The 18,691-nt window shown below is 45.7% G+C and overlaps 1 protein-coding gene across 3 annotated transcripts in view; it reads left to right on the forward strand.

Annotated features, from left to right (window-relative positions):
- LOC140729413 (tetraspanin-18-like) overlaps window positions 1-18,691 on the forward strand; it is a 443,646-nt gene that overhangs the window by 229,214 nt on the left and 195,741 nt on the right. For all 3 annotated transcript variants that reach the window (XM_073049121.1, XM_073049122.1, XM_073049120.1), the window contains one exon: window positions 624-730. In XM_073049121.1, coding sequence (XP_072905222.1) covers window positions 662-730 — 69 coding nt within the window. In that variant the 5' untranslated portion in view covers window positions 624-661. The remainder of the gene's footprint in view (window positions 1-623; window positions 731-18,691) is intronic.

The raw sequence follows: 18,691 nt of genomic DNA on the forward strand, positions 1-18,691 counted from the left end.
CCTCATGTACAGTACACACATGATATGAAAGGAAGGTCTGGTGGATCCTTGACAATTGATTTGGTCTAGACTTAAACAGCATTCCCATGATCTACTTGCTCATGTTAGCTGTTCCAACACTGAAGGTGAGCAGCTCCAGTTCAGGATGTCCTGCTCGTGGCCACAGAACATCACAGACCATCATCTGCTATGGAGAAAGCAGTCTCTGCCCCTTTATGTTGCTGCAACTTGTCTATAAGTGACAACCCCTCAGAACCATTGCAAACTATCTCCGGGGAGCACGTTCTACATTTGAATCAGGCCAAATCATCTACTTAGTTTTGGCAAAGTTAAGATGAAATTAAAGTTGAGAAACTGCAGATGTTGAGAAAGCAAAACACAAACAGAAACTGCTGGAAATGCCCAGCAGGTCAGGCAGCATCTGCAGGAAAATAAACAGTGACAACATTCCAGGTCCAAGTCCCTTCATCAGGATAAGTGGTTTGGTTCACCTGAAATGTTAACTTTGCAGACTAAACTGAGTTTTTCTGGTATTTTCTGTTTTTACTGAGGTGATGTGTTCAACAGGCCAATCAGGGTCTGATACTCGAAGGATAATTGTGCCTCTGTTTGGTTTCCAACAGGTCCAGACGCTCTTTACAGTGACTAAAGGCATCAGCCAATGACTATTAAGATGGGTCGCTTTGAATATATGAAAAACGTGACAATCATTTTCAGTATTCTGATTTCTGTAAGTACACTTGTGAGAAAGTACCCACTACAGAGCAGAGAGCAAACCTTGTGTCCGCGAGGTGATAGGATTGGGCAGCATGGAGTCAGGTTTAAACTAAATTTATCTAGCCATCCAGCTCTTAGTCTAAAAAACAGCTATTGTTGATCTCAGGTGTACGATGTACTGTGTATGTTAATCAAAATGACTTCTTTGGTTTGCTGGAGTAGGAATGTTTTTATGTTTGCTAAGTGTTTTCTCTCGCAGTTGTTTAGCTTTGGACTTGCTGATATGGGGATTGTAATCATTTTTTAACCAATGGAGAATGTTATTTTGTCTTGTGAGGCTGGGAGCTTGGGGGTTTCGCAGTGTTTTCAGGGGAGGTGGGAAGGAGACACCGAGGAAGGTGGACGTGCACTGCATTGCTCGGTTGACCACCTGGGTGGTCCCAGGTGTGAGGACGTGGAGGTCGGAGGCAAGCGACGAGGGGTCGAATGGTTTGATGGTTGAGCTCCAATGATGTGCACTAAACTGACTGAACTTTGATAAGTTGGCGCCTTTTACTTTATTTTCTTTTCCTTCATATATACTGTATTGCATAGTACTCTTAGTTTTAGTAAAATCTTTAAAGTGTATTCCATAACTGTATCTGGTGTGAGTTTGATATTGCATGTGTACATGAGGCATAAACTTGATTCTCACAGCACCTGCATGTACGGGAGGTGGGGTTGGTGAGTGGCTGGATCTCCTTTTCCCCTAGACATATACCAGCCTGTTGGGTAAGTGTTACATTTGTGGGGGCTCGTCCGGGATTGGATTGTCAGGGGCTGTGGAATCGCGCAGGCAGCAGAGCGGAGATGGACAGAGATAAGATTGTTAACTGGTGCGAGTTGGAAGATGTACTGGTGCAGTATGCCTGTGTAGTGAGCGGGGTGGATTTTCGAGTTTCGGGAGACGCGTTAGTGCGGGGGTTAAGTTTGGTGAAGGGTATTGGGCAGGTAGAATTGGTAGCTAGACGGTGTGGTAAAGAGATAGAGTCTAGCTGGGTGTTGGTTCGTACGAGTGCTGACGTCAGGACGTTGGAACTGCCGGTGACGGTCAGTGTTCCGGGGGAGGCGGGGTCGTGGGGGCTCCACCCCTTCTCCGAGGATGAGGCGGAGGAGACATCGGAGGAGGATCTAGAGCTAGAGGTGGACCCCAGAGAGGTGCCCGGCACTAGTAAAGAGAGGAGGGAGGAGGGAGTCGTGACTAGGCCCCGCCCCCCAGGTAGGGGGGAAGCCTCGGAGCTGGCATCCGCACTTAACTCCGAGAGGCCACAGCTGAAGCTGGGGGTGTTCTCCGGAGCCAAGCCTACTCCGGACGGGGAGGTGGACTATGAGACCTGGATCGAGCATATGTCTTTGATGTCAGAGGAGTGGCCAGGCTCGGAGGAGGAGAAGAGGTGGCGATTGGTGGGAAGTTTGAGGGGTTCAGCAGCCAAAACAGTCTGGAAGTTGAAAGCTGAAAAGCCTGGGGTTTCAGTGGAGGAATGCATAGAAGTTTTGGAGGGAGCGTTTGGGTTGTCAGGGGAACCCTGGCTGCTTTTAGCAGAGTTCCAACGCCTGGAACAATGGAGGGGGAAAAGCTCTCCGAGTACATATTTCGGATGGAGGAGATGCTTACGGGGTTGCGGTGCTGGGGGGCAATGAAGATGCCTGACATGGCTAGCGTGAGGATGAGTCAGATATTCAGTGGCTCTCTGGAGGAGGACAAGGTGGCATGGACTATCCAGCAGGCTTATAGAAAGGGCCCCCCTCCATCCTTCGGGCAACTGATCACACTTGTACATGCCGTACACACTGGAATTAAGGAGATTGAGAGGGGATCTGATTGCAACATATAAGATTATTAAGGGATTGGACAAGATAGAGGCAGGAAATATGTTCCAGATGCTGGGAGAGCCCAGTACCAGAGGGCATGGTTTAAGAATAAGGGGTAGGTCATTTAGGACAGAGTTAAGGAAAAACTTCTTCTCCCAGAGAGTTGTGGGGGTCTGGAATGCACTGCCTCGGAAGGTAGTGGAGGCCAATTCTCTGGATGCTTTCAAGAAGGAGCTAGATAGGTATCTTATGGATAGGGGAATCAAGGGAAATGGGGACAAGGCAGGAACCGGGTATTGATAGTAGTTGATCAGCCATGATCTCAGAATGGCGGTACAGGCTCGAAGGGCCAAATGGTCTACTTCTGCACCTATTGTCTATTGTCTATTATTGTCTATTGTCTATTGATCAGAGAGGTGCGGGAGGAAGAGGGGCTCGGGCCACCGGGAGCGATCCTCAGCGATACAGGAAGTGGTGGCTGGGTGGAGATACTGAAAACCCCCAGGGGAGTAGGGACCCCTCTCTGGAGAACAGGGAAGGTACTCACTCCTGGGGGCGGCCCGTGCAGTGGGTTGGGAGCGGGGGCCGTCCTGGGAGAGGAGGGGCGGCGGGCAGCGTGTCCTTTAACTGTGAGAAAGAGGGGCATTTCAGGCGGGACAGTGGGCAGCCAAGGGTGTGCTATAGCTGTGGAGAGGAGGGACATTTGTGGTGGGATTGTGAGAGACAAAGAGTCCCGCGGAGGGCAAGCCCCCCTGCGACTAAGAAGGGAGAGGTGTCGGAGAGGCTCAGTGAGGGAACGGACTGGAGCCTCTGGAGGAACACGTTCCCAGAGATCAGCCAGAAGACCACCGGGTGCCCACGCCTCTATTCCACATGGGCTGGTAGGACCCCGTGCCCATGTGTGTCTACGGATAGAGGGAGTTTACGCAAAAGCCGTTCTGGATACGGGATCGCAGATGACCTTATTGTACCGGTCTTTCTACAACAAATATCTAAAGCATTTGCCCGTAACCCCATTTGACGCCCTGCAGATTTGGGGTGTGAGCAAGGGTGATTACCTGTCGGGTACCTATCGGTGAGATTGGAGTTCTCGGAGGGCGATGTGGGAGTGTCTGAAGCGATTGAGACGTTGGTGTTGGTGTGTCCTGACCCGGTGGAAACCGGTGGTGCTGCCCTCCTGGTGGGAACTAACTCCCCCGTTGTGCGACGGCTCTTGAGAGCTTGTAAGGAGAAAGCGGGGGAACACGTTCTGGAGACCCTCTCGGTGCATCCAGTGTTTCGAGCAGTGTTCAAAGAAGGGGTTGCTCCCCAAGGGCTGGACCCGGAGTGTAAACGAGGTACGGTGTGGTGTACGCAGGCGAGGCCCAGGGTGATCCGACCAGGGGAGGTAACACTTGCGATGGGGACCCCCAGATTCCCTGGAGTGCCGACGGGCGAAGCCCTGTTAGTAGACGCCCCGGACGATCTTGAAGGGGAGACACAATTTCCGGCAGGGGCACTGGTGAGGCCCGAAGTGCAGAGACCAGGGGTGGTACACAGGCTTTAAGTGTAAGAGCTAAGAGCATGGTTGTAAGTGTCAGCCTGACTTCCCCAGCTCAGAGTGCTCTGGTGCGGCCTCTGTAGATAACGAGGGTTGGCAGCTTACATTCATCCTGGGCTGAAAGTTGCTGCCCCCACAGAACAGTGGATTCACTCACTGACCATTTACGTTAGACTACGCCTGCTCTTGGTATCGGAATTGGAGTCAGTATACCTTTAAAACATGCACTGAGATTCAGTGAAAAGCTTGTCTTGCATAACATTCATACAGATTGGATCATTACAAAGTATATTGGGGTAGACCAAGGTAAAAAATTACAGAATGCAGAATAAAATGTAACGGCTACAGAGAAAGTGCAGTACAGGTGAACAATAAGGCAGATTGTGAGGTCAAGAACCCATCTTATCATACTGGAGAAGCATTTAGTAGTTTTATTACAGCAAGTTAGAAACTGTCCTTGAACCTGTTAAAGGAAAGGAGACACAGAATGAAGTTTGGGTGGAGATTCAGCTCCAGATGGGAGACTCCATCTTCATCTCTGGTTTGGTCCCATGGGTGGGAGCTGGGGCTGAAAGCACTCACACACAGGCTGGTCAACGCCCGATTGCTGGGCAGTTGTTCAAGCCTAGCTTTTGGCATGATCTGCCTGAAAGTCTTTCAGCCGGTGTGGGAATTCTTTTTTTTCAGTCACTTACAGGAACTGTACATATATGGCGAGGCCAGCATTTATCGGTGCTCCCTGCAAGGTGATGTTGAGCAGCCCTCATGAACTACTGCGGTCCTTCTTGCGAAGGTGCTCCCACAGAGCGGCTGGGGAGGGAGCCCCCGGATTTCAGTCCTATGATGCTGAAGAAACAGTGATTTGGATTTGCTGTATTTCCAAGGCGGTGACGTACTGCTTGGAGAGGGACCTGCTCGGATGGTGTTCCTACCCACCTTGCTGCTCTTGTCCCTCTTGGTGATAGTGCTGCAAGTCCAAGAGGTGCTGTCGAGGAGTCTTGGTGAATAACTGCTCTGCATTTTGTATATAGCACACTCTGTAGCAACCACGTGCCCGCACAGCAAGGAATGAATACTCGAGGTGGTGGACAAGGGAATGTAATGAGCAATCCCTACAGAAAGTGCAAAGTTGGGGGGTCGGCGGGGAGGGAAAGGGGTGCTTAGTGGTAGGATCCCTTTGACGTTGGTAGAAGTTACGGAGGATGCTGTGCTCAATTCGAAGGCTTGTGGTAAAGACAAGGGGTCTCTATCCATTGTTAGATTCTGATATTTTAAACCAAGGTTCTTTCAGAAGTCAGGAAAGAGGCACAAAACGTGTTGCTTCACAATTGTTTCATTAAGCCTTGATAGAACAAAGAAAACAGGAGTAGAAGCTTATAGACAAAGAGACTAAGATACTAAGAAGATGGTGCCCAGCATGGAACAGCTTTTATACTACATTTGTTGTTCCTTTTCATACCTCGTGGCATGTTGGGCAGCATTTCTGAAATCTCTGTAGCAGTTGACCTTTTTCTCTATGAGGCCAAGTTGTTAACTCGACACTCAACCTAGCACGATGGAAAGTGTAAGGGTGCAAGGAGCTGGCCGGATTTGAACTTGGGACTATTTGCCTCGAAATCCAGTGCTGATGCCACAATACTACTGGCCAGTATTTTATACTACATAGATAAGGAAACTTCCATTCAGATTTGTAGGTAAGAATTAACTAATAGGATAGTTCTTATTCAAACTATGCAGAAAATTCCAGAATCATACCAGTATTATATCAATATAACCACTAGGAAGCATAATAAACTGTTCTTTATATAAGTAATGAAATAAAGTACAAGCAGATAATTAATTGTTAAACTGCAAAGAAAATCACAAACAGTCTAATCCAACAATGTCCACTTTGATTCTAAATCACACAATGTAGAATTGTTACATCTGCAAAATCAGAGGCAGAAAAATGTGTGGTATGTACATTAAGTATAAAATAATCAAAAAAACAACTTAGGTTAGAAAGTATCAATGGGTATATACTTTTCATTGTGTTCATAGGCTATGTCATGGTTAGGCAGATTAGTAGGCACACAGAAGATTTGAACTATTCTATTGATGATACTTATACAAGTAAAAAGATGTAAGCTGTGATTATTAGTACGATCATTAGTATTTGCTGTAAGTTGAAAAATTGGTAAAATATAACAACAAATAATGTTAGCATAAACTTCGTAATGTCCAGTAGTCGTTGACTTGGTTGAAGACTCCTGGCTGATTAGTGATTTGTTCACTGTAGCCCAGCAGTGTAGGCACTGAGTCAGAGGTTACTAGCACGGTGCTTGTTGTCTTCGTCGGTACCACTTTAGCTCACTTGTAGAGGCCGGTGTGTATCCACTACTTTTGCCTTCTGCTTTCACCACTGAGTTGGTAATGATAAACCTTTCCAGCCGGCCTCCCAGTGGATCTTTAATCAGGACCCACTAGCCAGGAATCATGGTGAGTCCTCCTTCTGTTGGATCACTCCAAGCAGCAGAGACCTGTTGAGAAACAGACTGTATCTCAACGCACAATAGATTTCACAGAATAGTCAATGAAACTTTCTGCCATAATGAGTGTATCAGCTGCTCTGAGATCGAGAGCTCCTGGCAGTGGTGTAGGATGCCCTGTTACCACCTTGAGTGGACGTACTTTAGTTTTCTTGTTTGGAGCTCCTCTGATGCTACATAAGACCATAGGAAATGCCATAACAAACAAGAGAAAATCTGCAGGTGCTGGAAATCCAAGCAACACACACAAAATGCTGAAGGAACTCAGCAGGCCAGCCAGCATCCACGGAAAAAAGACCAGTTGATGTTTTGGGCTGAGACCCTTTGGCAGGACTGGAGAGAAAAAGCTGAGGTGACCGTCTCGCACTTTTCCCATGCTACATTGATATCTGCATTGGTGCTGCTTCTTGCACTCGTGCTGAACCTGTTGCCTTCATTCACTTTGCCTCCAACTTCCACCCTGCCCTCAAATTTACCAGAAACTCCATACAATAGAAATACCATGCTGTTCATTTGCTTGTTCAGTTAATGCGAAGATTTACTTTTTTGCCTTTTTACTGTCTCTATCATGCTCTCCTGTAGTTCATTGCAAGTTTTGTTGTTCTTTCAACTAGTAAAAGTCTTTATTTGTCCCATGAACTCTTTCATTCACTCACACATTCGATCAAACTGACCACACAGTCTTATTTCTAAATCACTAGCGGCCATTTTCTGGATATTAATAAAGTTACATTGTTGATAAACTTTGGATGTTTTTTATTAATTTTATCAAACTGTGAAGTTTTATTTAGGTAAGAGCTCTTAGTTGGTTTCACTACTTTGGCCATTGTTTTGGTTCGATCTTAATTCATATGCACTGTTGCTGCTTTGACTACAATCTCAAAGTATTAATAGATTGCAACTGAAATTTAAAGTTTTCTCACGCACTCCACTGGTGCATGTGCTTGTATGTATTTAAATCTGTGCTCCAGTAGCTTGAACATATTTAATTATTCTCACGCATTCTACTCACTTGCAACATTTAATTTTTTTATCCGTGCTTTGCTGCTTGTGTGATTTTTTTTACACTCTACCGGCCTGCCTATTTAACCTGCATTCCACCGGCCTGCCTATTTAACCTGCATTCTACCGGCCTGCCTATTTAACCTGCATTCCACCGGCCTGCCTATTTAACCTGCATTCCACCGGCCTGCCTATTTAACCTGCATTCCACCGGCCTGCCTATTTAACCTGCATTCTACCGGCCTGCCTATTTAACCTGCATTCCACCGGCCTGCCTATTTAACCTGCATTCCACCGGCCTGCCTATTTAACCTGCATTCCACCGGCCTGCCTATTTAACCTGCATTCTACCGGCCTGCCTATTTAACCTGCATTCCACCGGCCTGCCTATTTAACCTGCACTCTACCGGCCTGCCTATTTAACCTGCATTCCACCGGCCTGCCTATTTAACCTGCATTCCACCGGCCTGCCTATTTAACCTGCATTCTACCGGCCTGCCTATTCAACCTGCACTCTACCGGCCTGCCTATTTAACCTGCATTCCACCGGCCTGCCTATTTAACCTGCATTCTACCGGCCTGCCTATTTAACCTGCATTCCACCGGCCTGCCTATTTAACCTGCACTCTACCGGCCTGCCTATTTAACCTGCATTCCACCGGCCTGCCTATTTAACCTGCATTCTACCGGCCTGCCTATTTAACCTGCATTCCACCGGCCTGCCTATTTAACCTGCATTCCACCGGCCTGCCTATTTAACCTGCATTCCACCGGCCTGCCTATTTAACCTGCATTCTACCGGCCTGCCTATTTAACCTGCATTCTACCGGCCTGCCTATTTAACCTGCATTCCACCGGCCTGCCTATTTAACCTGCACTCTACCTGCCTGCCTATTTAACCTGCATTCCACTGGCCTGCCTATTTAACCTGCATTCCACCGGCCTGCCTATTTAACCTGCATTCTACCGGCCTGCCTATTTAATCTGCATTCCACCGGCCTGCCTATTTAACCTGCATTCCACCGGCCTGCCTATTTAACCTGCACTCTACCGGCCTGCCTATTTAACCTGCATTCTACCGGCCTGCCTATTTAACCTGCATTCTACCGGCCTGCCTATTTAACCTGCATTCCACCGGCCTGCCTATTTAACCTGCATTCTACCGGCCTGCCTATTTAACCTGCATTCCACCGGCCTGCCTATTTAACCTGCATTCCACCGGCCTGCCTATTTAACCTGCATTCTACCGGCCTGCCTATTTAACCTGCATTCCACCGGCCTGCCTATTTAACCTGCACTCTACCTGCCTGCCTATTTAACCTGCATTCCACCGGCCTGCCTATTTAACCTGCACTCTACCTGCCTGCCTATTTAACCTGCATTCCACCGGCCTGCCTATTTAACCTGCATTCTACCGGCCTGCCTATTTAACCTGCATTCCACCGGCCTGCCTATTTAACCTGCATTCCACCGGCCTGCCTATTTAACCTGCATTCCACCGGCCTGCCTATTTAACCTGCATTCTACCGGCCTGCCTATTTAATCTGCATTCTACCGGCCTGCCTATTTAACCTGCATTCCACCGGCCTGCCTATTTAACCTGCATTCCACCGGCCTGCCTATTCAACCTGCATTCTACCGGCCTGCCTATTTAACCTGCATTCTACCGGCCTGCCTATTTAACCTGCATTCCACCGGCCTGCCTATTTAACCTGCACTCTACCTGCCTGCCTATTTAACCTGCATTCCACCGGCCTGCCTATTCAACCTGCATTCTACCGGCCTGCCTATTTAATCTGCATTCTACCGGCCTGCCTATTTAACCTGCATTCCACCGGCCTGCCTATTTAACATGCATTCTACCGGCCTGCCTATTTAACCTGCATTCCACCGGCCTGCCTATTCAACCTGCACTCTACCGGCCTGCCTATTTAACCTGCACTCTACCTGCCTGCCTATTTAACCTGCATTCCACCGGCCTGCCTATTTAACCTGCACTCTACCGGCCTGCCTATTTAATCTGCATTCTACCGGCCTGCCTATTTAATCTGCATTCCACCGGCCTGCCTATTTAATCTGCATTCTACCGGCCTGCCTATTTAACCTGCATTCTACCTGCCTGCCTATTTAACCTGCATTCCACCGGCCTGCCTATTCAACCTGCATTCTACCGGCCTGCCTATTTAATCTGCATTCTACCGGCCTGCCTATTTAACCTGCATTCCACCGGCCTGCCTATTTAACATGCATTCTACCGGCCTGCCTATTTAACCTGCATTCCACCGGCCTGCCTATTTAACCTGCATTCCACTGGCCTGCCTATTTAACCTGCATTCCACCGGCCTGCCTATTTAACCTGCACTCTACCGGCCTGCCTATTTAACCTGCATTCCACCGGCCTGCCTATTTAACCTGCATTCCACTGGCCTGCCTATTTAACCTGCATTCCACCGGCCTGCCTATTTAACCTGCACTCTACCTGCCTGCCTATTTAACCTGCACTCTACCGGCCTGCCTATTTAACCTGCATTCCACCGGCCTGCCTATTTAACCTGCATTCTACCGGCCTGCCTATTTAACCTGCATTCCACCGGCCTGCCTATTCAACCTGCATTCTACCGGCCTGCCTATTTAACCTGCATTCCACCGGCCTGCCTATTTAACCTGCATTCCACCGGCCTGCCTATTTAACCTGCATTCCACCAGCCTGCCTATTTAACCTGCATTCCACCGGCCTGCCTATTTAACCTGCATTCCACCGGCCTGCCTATTTAACCTGCATTCTACCGGCCTGCCTATTTAACCTGCATTCTACCGGCCTGCCTATTTAACCTGCACTCTACCTGCCTGCCTATTTAACCTGCATTCCACCGGCCTGCCTATTTAACCTGCATTCCACCGGCCTGCCTATTTAACCTGCATTCCACCGGCCTGCCTATTTAACCTGCATTCCACCGGCCTGCCTATTTAACCTGCACTCTACCTGTCTGCCTATTTAACCTGCATTCCACCGGCCTGCCTATTTAACCTGCATTCTACCGGCCTGCCTATTTAACCTGCATTCCACCGGCCTGCCTATTTAACCTGCATTCTACCGGCCTGCCTATTTAACCTGCATTCCACCGGCCTGCCTATTTAACCTGCACTCTACCTGCCTGCCTATTTAACCTGCATTCCACCGGCCTGCCTATTCAACCTGCATTCTACCGGCCTGCCTATTTAACCTGCATTCTACCGGCCTGCCTATTTAACCTGCATTCTACCGGCCTGCCTATTTAATCTGCATTCTACCGGCCTGCCTATTTAACCTGCATTCCACCGGCCTGCCTATTTAACCTGCATTCCACCGGCCTGCCTATTTAACCTGCATTCCACCGGCCTGCCTATGTGGCTCTGCAGGCTTGCGTTTCTTTTTACAAATCTTATTTTTTTTTCAAAATAGTAACTTAGCTGTTCCTTTCTTTTAACTCCCATCTGAAGATATTGAAGCCAGAACTAATTGTCTCTCAGACAGTTTGGAACAGAGGAAGTTCTTAACCTTTTTGTTGCATGCTAAAGAATCATCTTTGTCTGCAATTGTTCCAAGTATAAGGCCCTCCTTATCCGCAGATTCCGTCTGCGCGGATTCAACCAGCCACGGATCGGGAAAACCCAGAAGTTCTCTCTCCTGCACTCATTGCTTGAGCATGTACAGACTAGTTTTTCTTGTCATTATTCCCTAAACAATACAGTATAACAACTATTTACATAGCATTTACATTGTATTAGGTATTATAAATAATATAGAGATTATTTAAAGTACAGGCAGTCCCCAGATTATGAATGAGTTCCATTCCTGAGTCCATCTTTAAGTCGGATTTGAAGTCAGAACAGGTACATCCGGTATTATTTAGCGTCAATTAGTCAAAAGTTTTTCTTAGTTTATATTACATATTTTACCTCTCTATGCATATGCACTTAAGAAATATACGTATTTCAATAATTCAGCCACTGTGTTGCTTAGTAATAATAGTAGCTTTCATCGGGGCAGGGCCTTTCACATGCTCCATTAAAATTGTTCTGATCGTCGACCGACTGTAACCTAATGCTTTTCCAATGACTGACGGCGTTTCATCTCTTTCCGATCGCGTTATTACTTCCACCTTATTTTCAATCACGATCGTGATTATTTTCGTGAACAGAAACACTGCGGATTCAGAGCTGCACCGCCAGGTCCTAACGTCCACCGTATGGAGACATGTTAAATAAAGTCCAGGGTTCCGCTGGGTCCTAAAGACCACCGTATTGATACATGTTAAATAAGGGACTTGAGCATCCGCGAATTTTGGTATCCGCGGGGGTTCCCAGAACCAATCCCCCACTGATAAGGAAGGCCGACTGTACTTAAACTTCGTAACCATCCTTTGCCGATTCTCCAACTGTTGGATTCTAATGTTTTAATCCAGGGTTCTTTCAGAAGTCAGGAAAGAGGCACAAAACTTGTCACTTCACAATTGTTTTATTAAGCCTTGATATTACAAAGGAAACAGCAGCAGAAGCTTATAGACAAAGTTGCTTAGAAGATGGCGTTAGCAGGGAACAGTTCTTTTCCACTACATAGATATGGAAAATTCCATTCAAGTTTGTAGATAAGAGTTAACCAATGAAATGGTTCTTATTCAAATAATGTAAAGAAGCTTCCAGAACCACATCAGTGTTAGTCAATTTAGCCACTAGAAAGCATAATAAGTGGTTACTTGTATATAAGCAATTATATAAAATACAAGCAGATAATTAATTTTAACACTGCAAAGAAAATAGCAGAGTCTAGTCTAAAAATTAAACAGTCGGATCCAACACCCTGTTACCATGGAGGATGGGGTGAGAGCAGCTATACAGGAAATGGAGGAAATGAGGGTGAGGCCTGTATCAATGGTGGTGGAAGGGAAACACCATTATTTGGAAAAGGAGGATCTCTGATGTTTTGGAAAGGAAAGCCTCATCCTGAGAGCAGATGCAGCAGAAATGGAGAAACTGACAATAGGGAATAGCATTTTTACAAGTGACACATTAGGAAGAAGTACAGTCAAAATCACTGTGGGAGTCAGTAGGTTTGTATAAGATGTCAGCAGATAGCTTTCTCAAGAGATGGAGCTAGAGAGCTCAAGGAAGGGGAAAGAGGTTTCAGAGTTTGTTCAATTAAATTTGAGTACAGGGTGAAAGTTGCAGGCAAAGTTGCTGAAATTGATGAACTCAGCATGGGTGCAGGAAGCAGCACCAATGCAGTCAACAACGTACTACAGAAAAAGTTGGGGTGCCTTTCCACACTAGGCCTGGAACATGGACTGTTCCATGCAGTCAACAAAAAGACAGGCACAGCTGTTGCCGTGGGTACACCTGGGCACTAGAGAAAGTGGGAGCAGCCAAAGGAGAAAATGATGCGGGGAGGACGAGCTCTGCCCAACAGAGGAGGGTGGAATGGAGGGCTATTGGTTGGGTTTGCTTCCTAGAACAAAGTTTAAAACTTTAAGGCCTTCTTGATGGGGGCAGAAGCGCATAGGGACTGGATTTTTATAGTGAAAATGGGGGAATCAGAGTCATAGATTCTATATTCCCAATCTTTCACTTTTGAAAGCCCCCCATTTACCAACCATCACTTCGCCAGAAGAGAACCTATCCCAATCCAAGCCTGCCAGTTCCCTCTTGCCCTTCAGATGCGATCAGAATTGGCCTTAGTCCAATTTAGAATTTCAATCCGAGCACTTCTAATGGAATTATTATTAGTTTCCCAAAGTGTTCTTCTACCTACACTATTGTCACAAGCCCTTTTTCATTCCTGAGGAGAGGAACTGGACAATCAGTGAGGCTTACTGATTGAATTTGCTGATGAGGAAGGTACAGAGCTGGGTACAGTGACTCAGGTCTTGAAGGTTGGTGATGAGTTTGGATGGAATCATTGTGTTGAACGCCAAGCTCCAGTCGGTGATTTTCATCACTTACTTTATTGAAAGCCTTGTGAAAATCTAAATACACCACATCCACTTCTCTCCTTCATCTATTATTTTAGTTATATCTTTAAAGAAATACCACCGGATTTGTCAAGCAAAACGTCCCTTTAATAAATTTGTGTTCACAGTATCAGGTCTGGTCCAAGTGCTCTGCTAATTAATTGCTTTATTCGCTATTATAAATTGCTGCATTTATGACGTAGGAGACTGTTTTCTCTCGCCTTTTTCTCTCCATCTAACTCTGGAAATATTACAGTTTTTACAGTTCTCTGCAAGATTATTTTTCACTACTTTGCCCTCTTCTCTGAAAATCTAACCAGCTCCCAGTCCTCAGGTTTGCTGCTCTATTGTTATATTTCTCCTTGGATCTAGTGCTGTCCCTAATTTTCTTAGCAAGGCTGTGGCTACATAGAACAGTGGAGCATAGTACAGAACCTTCATCCCGTGATGTTGTGCCAATCCCTTCAACATACTACAAGATCTATCTAACCATTCCCTCACATAGTCCACCATTTTTCTTTCATCCACGTGGATATCTAAGAGTCTGTTAATTGTACCTGAGGTGCCCTGTTGCTGCCGGAACCCTGGCAATGCACTCCACGCACCCACCACTCTGTAGGTGACAAACCTACCTCTGGCATCTCCCCTATACTTCCCTCTTTTTGCCTTAAAATGATGCCCTCTGGCATTATCCATTTACGGCCTGGGAAAAAGACACTTCTGTCCACTCTATTTATGCCCCTTATCATCTTGTATGCCTTTATCACTTCATTTCTCTATCTCATTTGCTCTAAAAAAAAGCCTTATCTTGCTCAACCTTTCCTCATAAGACATGCTTTCTAATCCAGGCAGTGTTCTTTTAAATCTCCTTTGTACCCTCGCTAATGTTTCCACGCTGTAGCATTACCTCACGCTTCTTGAACTCAATCCCCTAATTAAGTCCAACAGACCACATGCCTTCTTAAACACCCGATCAAACATATTGATCCCTCACCTTTGAGGGAACGATAGATGTGGACCCCACGATCTCTCTGTTCCATGATATTGCTAAGAATCCTGCCACACACCCTGCATTCTGCCTTCAACTTTGACTTTCCAAATTGAATCTCTTCACACTTTTCCAATTTGAAATCCACCTGTCACTTCTCAGCCCAGCTCTGCATCCTGTTGATGTCCCGCTGTAACCTACAACAACCTTCCACAGCATCCACAACACCACCGATCTTCATATCATTCACAAACTTACTAACCCACCCTTCCACCTCCTCATCCAAGTGATTTATAAAAAATCGCAAAGAACAGGGGTCCCAAAGCAGATCCCTGTGGAACACCACTGGTCACCAATGTCCAGGCAAAATATGCTCCATCTGCTACCACTTTCTGCCTCCTGTGGGCAAGCCATTTCTGAATCTATATAGCCAGGTTTCCCTGGATCCCGTGCCTCCCGACTCCCTGAATGAGCCTATCATGGGGAACCTGATCAATGCCTTACTAAGGTCCATATATACCACATCCACTACTCTACCTTCATCTATTTGTTTTGTCACTTCCTTGAAAAATTCAGTCAGGCTTGTGAGGCACGACCTGCCCCTCACAATTAAACCATGCTTCTCCAAATATTCATAAATCCTGTCTCTAAGAATCCTCTCCAATAGTTTGACTACTACTGATTAAAGACTCATTGGTCTATAATTCCCAGGATTATCTATATTATCTTTCTCAAACAAAGGAATAACATTTGCCATGCTCCAACTTCTGGTACTATTTCTGTGGCCAGTGGCAAAGATCATTGCCAAAGACACAACAATCTCTTTCCTCATTTCCTGTAGTAACCTGGGGTATGTCCAATCCAGCCCTGCTTGGGGAATTATCTACTCTAATGTTCTTCAAAAGTTCCAACACATCCTCTTTCTTAATGTTAAATTGTTTCGGCACATTAGACCATTCTACACTGTCCTCACATTTATCAAGGTCGCTCTCACTGGTGAATACTGAAGCAAAGTATTCATTAAGGTCCTCCCCTACATCCTGGTTTCCTCTTTTATCCCTGATTGGTCCTATTTTCACAATATTTGTCCTCCTGCTCTTCATGTACAGGTAGAACACCTTGGGGTTTTCCTTAATTCTACTTGCCACGGCCTTCTAATGTTCCCTTCTAGCTCTCCTAAAGCCCTTCTTAAGCTCCTTCCCAGCTATCTTGTAACTTTTTGGAACCCTGTCTGATCCTTGTTCCTAAATATAAGTATGTCTTTTGCTTCCTCTTGACTGGATGTTCTGTATCTCATGTCAACCATGATTATTTCACCCTACCATCCATTCCCTGTCTCAATGGGACAAACCTGTCCAGAACCCTACACAAGTGCTCCCCAAACAACCTGCACATTTCCATTGTGCATTTGACTGTGTGTATCCACTCCCTATGTATGCTGCCAAATTCCTGCTTAATAGCTTCATATTTTCATAATTAAAAACCTTTCCATATTGTCTGCTCCAAGGCTGTGGTAAAGGTCAGGGTCACTGTCTCCAAAGTGCTTACCCACCAAGAGATCTGTCACTTGAACTGGCTCAATGCATTGTTGAGTTATCTTTCCAGATTTATTTCTGAGGAAGCACAAATGTTGTAATTCATCCATGAGCTCTTTAATTACTTGCCAATCTCTGTCCACTGTCAGACTCTTAAGTAACTTCTCCCAGTCATGATGCATCACACATTCCGAGTTTCTATTATTTGGATTGAGGATTATTTTTCAATCCTCATTACACAATAGCTATCTAGGATGCTCGAAACTCATTCTCCAGATGGCTCTTCATGACTCTGCTTCAATGTACTTCAGGAATACCTCTCCTGCATTATCATGGTTTGCTAAATCTACATATCAACTTGTACTAATTATGGTTGTACTCTTACTGTGTGCAGAACATCCTGTAAATTACTGCATTCTATATAATCACCACTGTTTGGGGGATCTATATACCATGTTTCTACCTCTTTCTTATCTTCACCCATACAGATGCTCGGTTCAAACCGACCTTCCTCACTACTGTGTTGATTTCCTCTCTTACTAACAATACCACATCACGTTCTTTCCCATATCACCTTTCCTGTTGGATGTTCAGTTCCCATTTTAGATTGTCCTCCAGCCACTTCTCCATAGTCAAAAGAGTATTGTCTGCATTTACAACTGATTGCACGGTTATTTCCTCAGTCTTACTCTGAATGCAACATGCATTGAGACATTGCGCCTCAGGCTTGTCTTTTGAATATTCTTAGTCACCATACCATTGTTTGCAGTTTGGGCCTGTTTATTTCTTCCTCTTAATCTCTACACCTTCAGCTTGTACTTCCTGTCTTTCATTTCTATTCCTGTTTCCTCTTCCTCAGTCTCCCTGCTTGGTTTAGCATTCCCCACTCTAGTTTAAATCTATCTCGGCAACAGCATCCAAGCCCTTTTAAAGACATGGTTCCAGCCATGCCTGGCTGTAACCCATCCTGCCTTACCAGCTTTCCAAGGGCTGGTCCCAGTGTGCTAACAATTTGACCCTCCTTCAGGAATGAAGCCGCTTATTCTCTTTTTCCTATAGTGATTGGCACAAGGCACAGAAAATAATCTCAAAAATACTTAATTTAAAGTTCGGCTTTTTATTCTGGCTGTGAACTCCTTAAATTTATGTTGACTGTATTGCAAGGTGAATGTGGGGTTTATTAGAGTTGAGGTTATTTACTGTGCACTGGGTAGTTGAGGTTATGGAAGAGGGTGAAGTTACTTATTGTTTTGCAGGGCATGGGGGACGTTATTTATTGTCATAGTCAAGTTATAGAGAGATACAGCATAGATGACTCCAGGCTGACAATTGAGTGTTATTTACGCCAGTCCTACTCTAATCCCATTTTAAACTAGAAAAAAATGGCTTTATTTGTCAGATGTACATCGAAACATTGAATCATACAGTGAAATGGATCGAAGACCAAAGCAGTCCCCACACTGGGGTGGCATGGTAGCATATTGGTGAACAGACATCTTACAGTACCGGCGACCCGGGTTCAATTCCCACTGCTCTCAGTAAGGAGTTTGTTCATTCTCCCCGTGACTGTGAGGTTTCCTCCGGGTATTCCAGATGTAGCAGTTGGCCAGTGTAATGAAGTTGGGTTTGTTGGGTGATGTGGCTTGAAGGGGCTACTCCACGCTGTATCTCAAGAAAACAAATAAAATTAAAAATATTCCTGTCCACTGATCCGTTCTGTATCTCTGAACTCACTCAGACTGGACTGCGCACCCACACACAAAGGTCAGTTTACAGCTGCTAGAGCACCCGAGAGGAAGCTCACCCTGGACCAGCAGCATCGAACCATAGAGTGAAGTGCATCAGATCTGGAAATGACATTGTCCAGAAGGCTCGTCAGAGATCAAGAATGAAGTACAAACCTTATAGTTACAGCCATTTTTTTAGATACTCGCCATGGCGTGGGTAAGACTGGGTCCGCCTGTACCAGTGACCAAGGGAGAGAAGTAATGTAACGGGACAGCAATAGTAACAGTGGTTTCCTCTTAAACACTAAGTTGTTCTGGACCAGTTTCTAATAACAAACCTCTTTAGCAGGTACTGACCGAATCACACTTCAGCTTTCCAGACAAGAAATTACAGATGTTTAAAACCAACTGTATTACACTAACGTACTCGAGAATGAAGAAAGCTAAAGTCACAATGAAAACAGAATAAAAACAACAATCTGGACTCCAATGCAACACACCCAAGGTCAGGATTGATCCTGGCTCTCGGGAGCTGTGTGGCAGTGACTCTGCTAACCATGCTTTTCAAAACAGGATGCAGCCGAGGTTGCTTATTATAGTACAGATCAGGCTGGAGATTATTTATTGCCATAGTCAATGAAGCACAAAGAATGTTTGTCTATTGTGTTATAGGATGGGAGTGATGTAATTCATTGTGGTACACCCAGACTACTCATCTCCACCCCACGCCACGAGCAACATCAGGTTCTGATGTCCCAACCTTATTCTCAGACATCATCCAGGGCAGAATTACCTCATCTAGTGTCCATGAGCATC

Source organism: Hemitrygon akajei, chromosome 6, assembly GCF_048418815.1.
Source record: "Hemitrygon akajei chromosome 6, sHemAka1.3, whole genome shotgun sequence".
NCBI lineage: Eukaryota > Metazoa > Chordata > Chondrichthyes > Myliobatiformes > Dasyatidae > Hemitrygon > Hemitrygon akajei.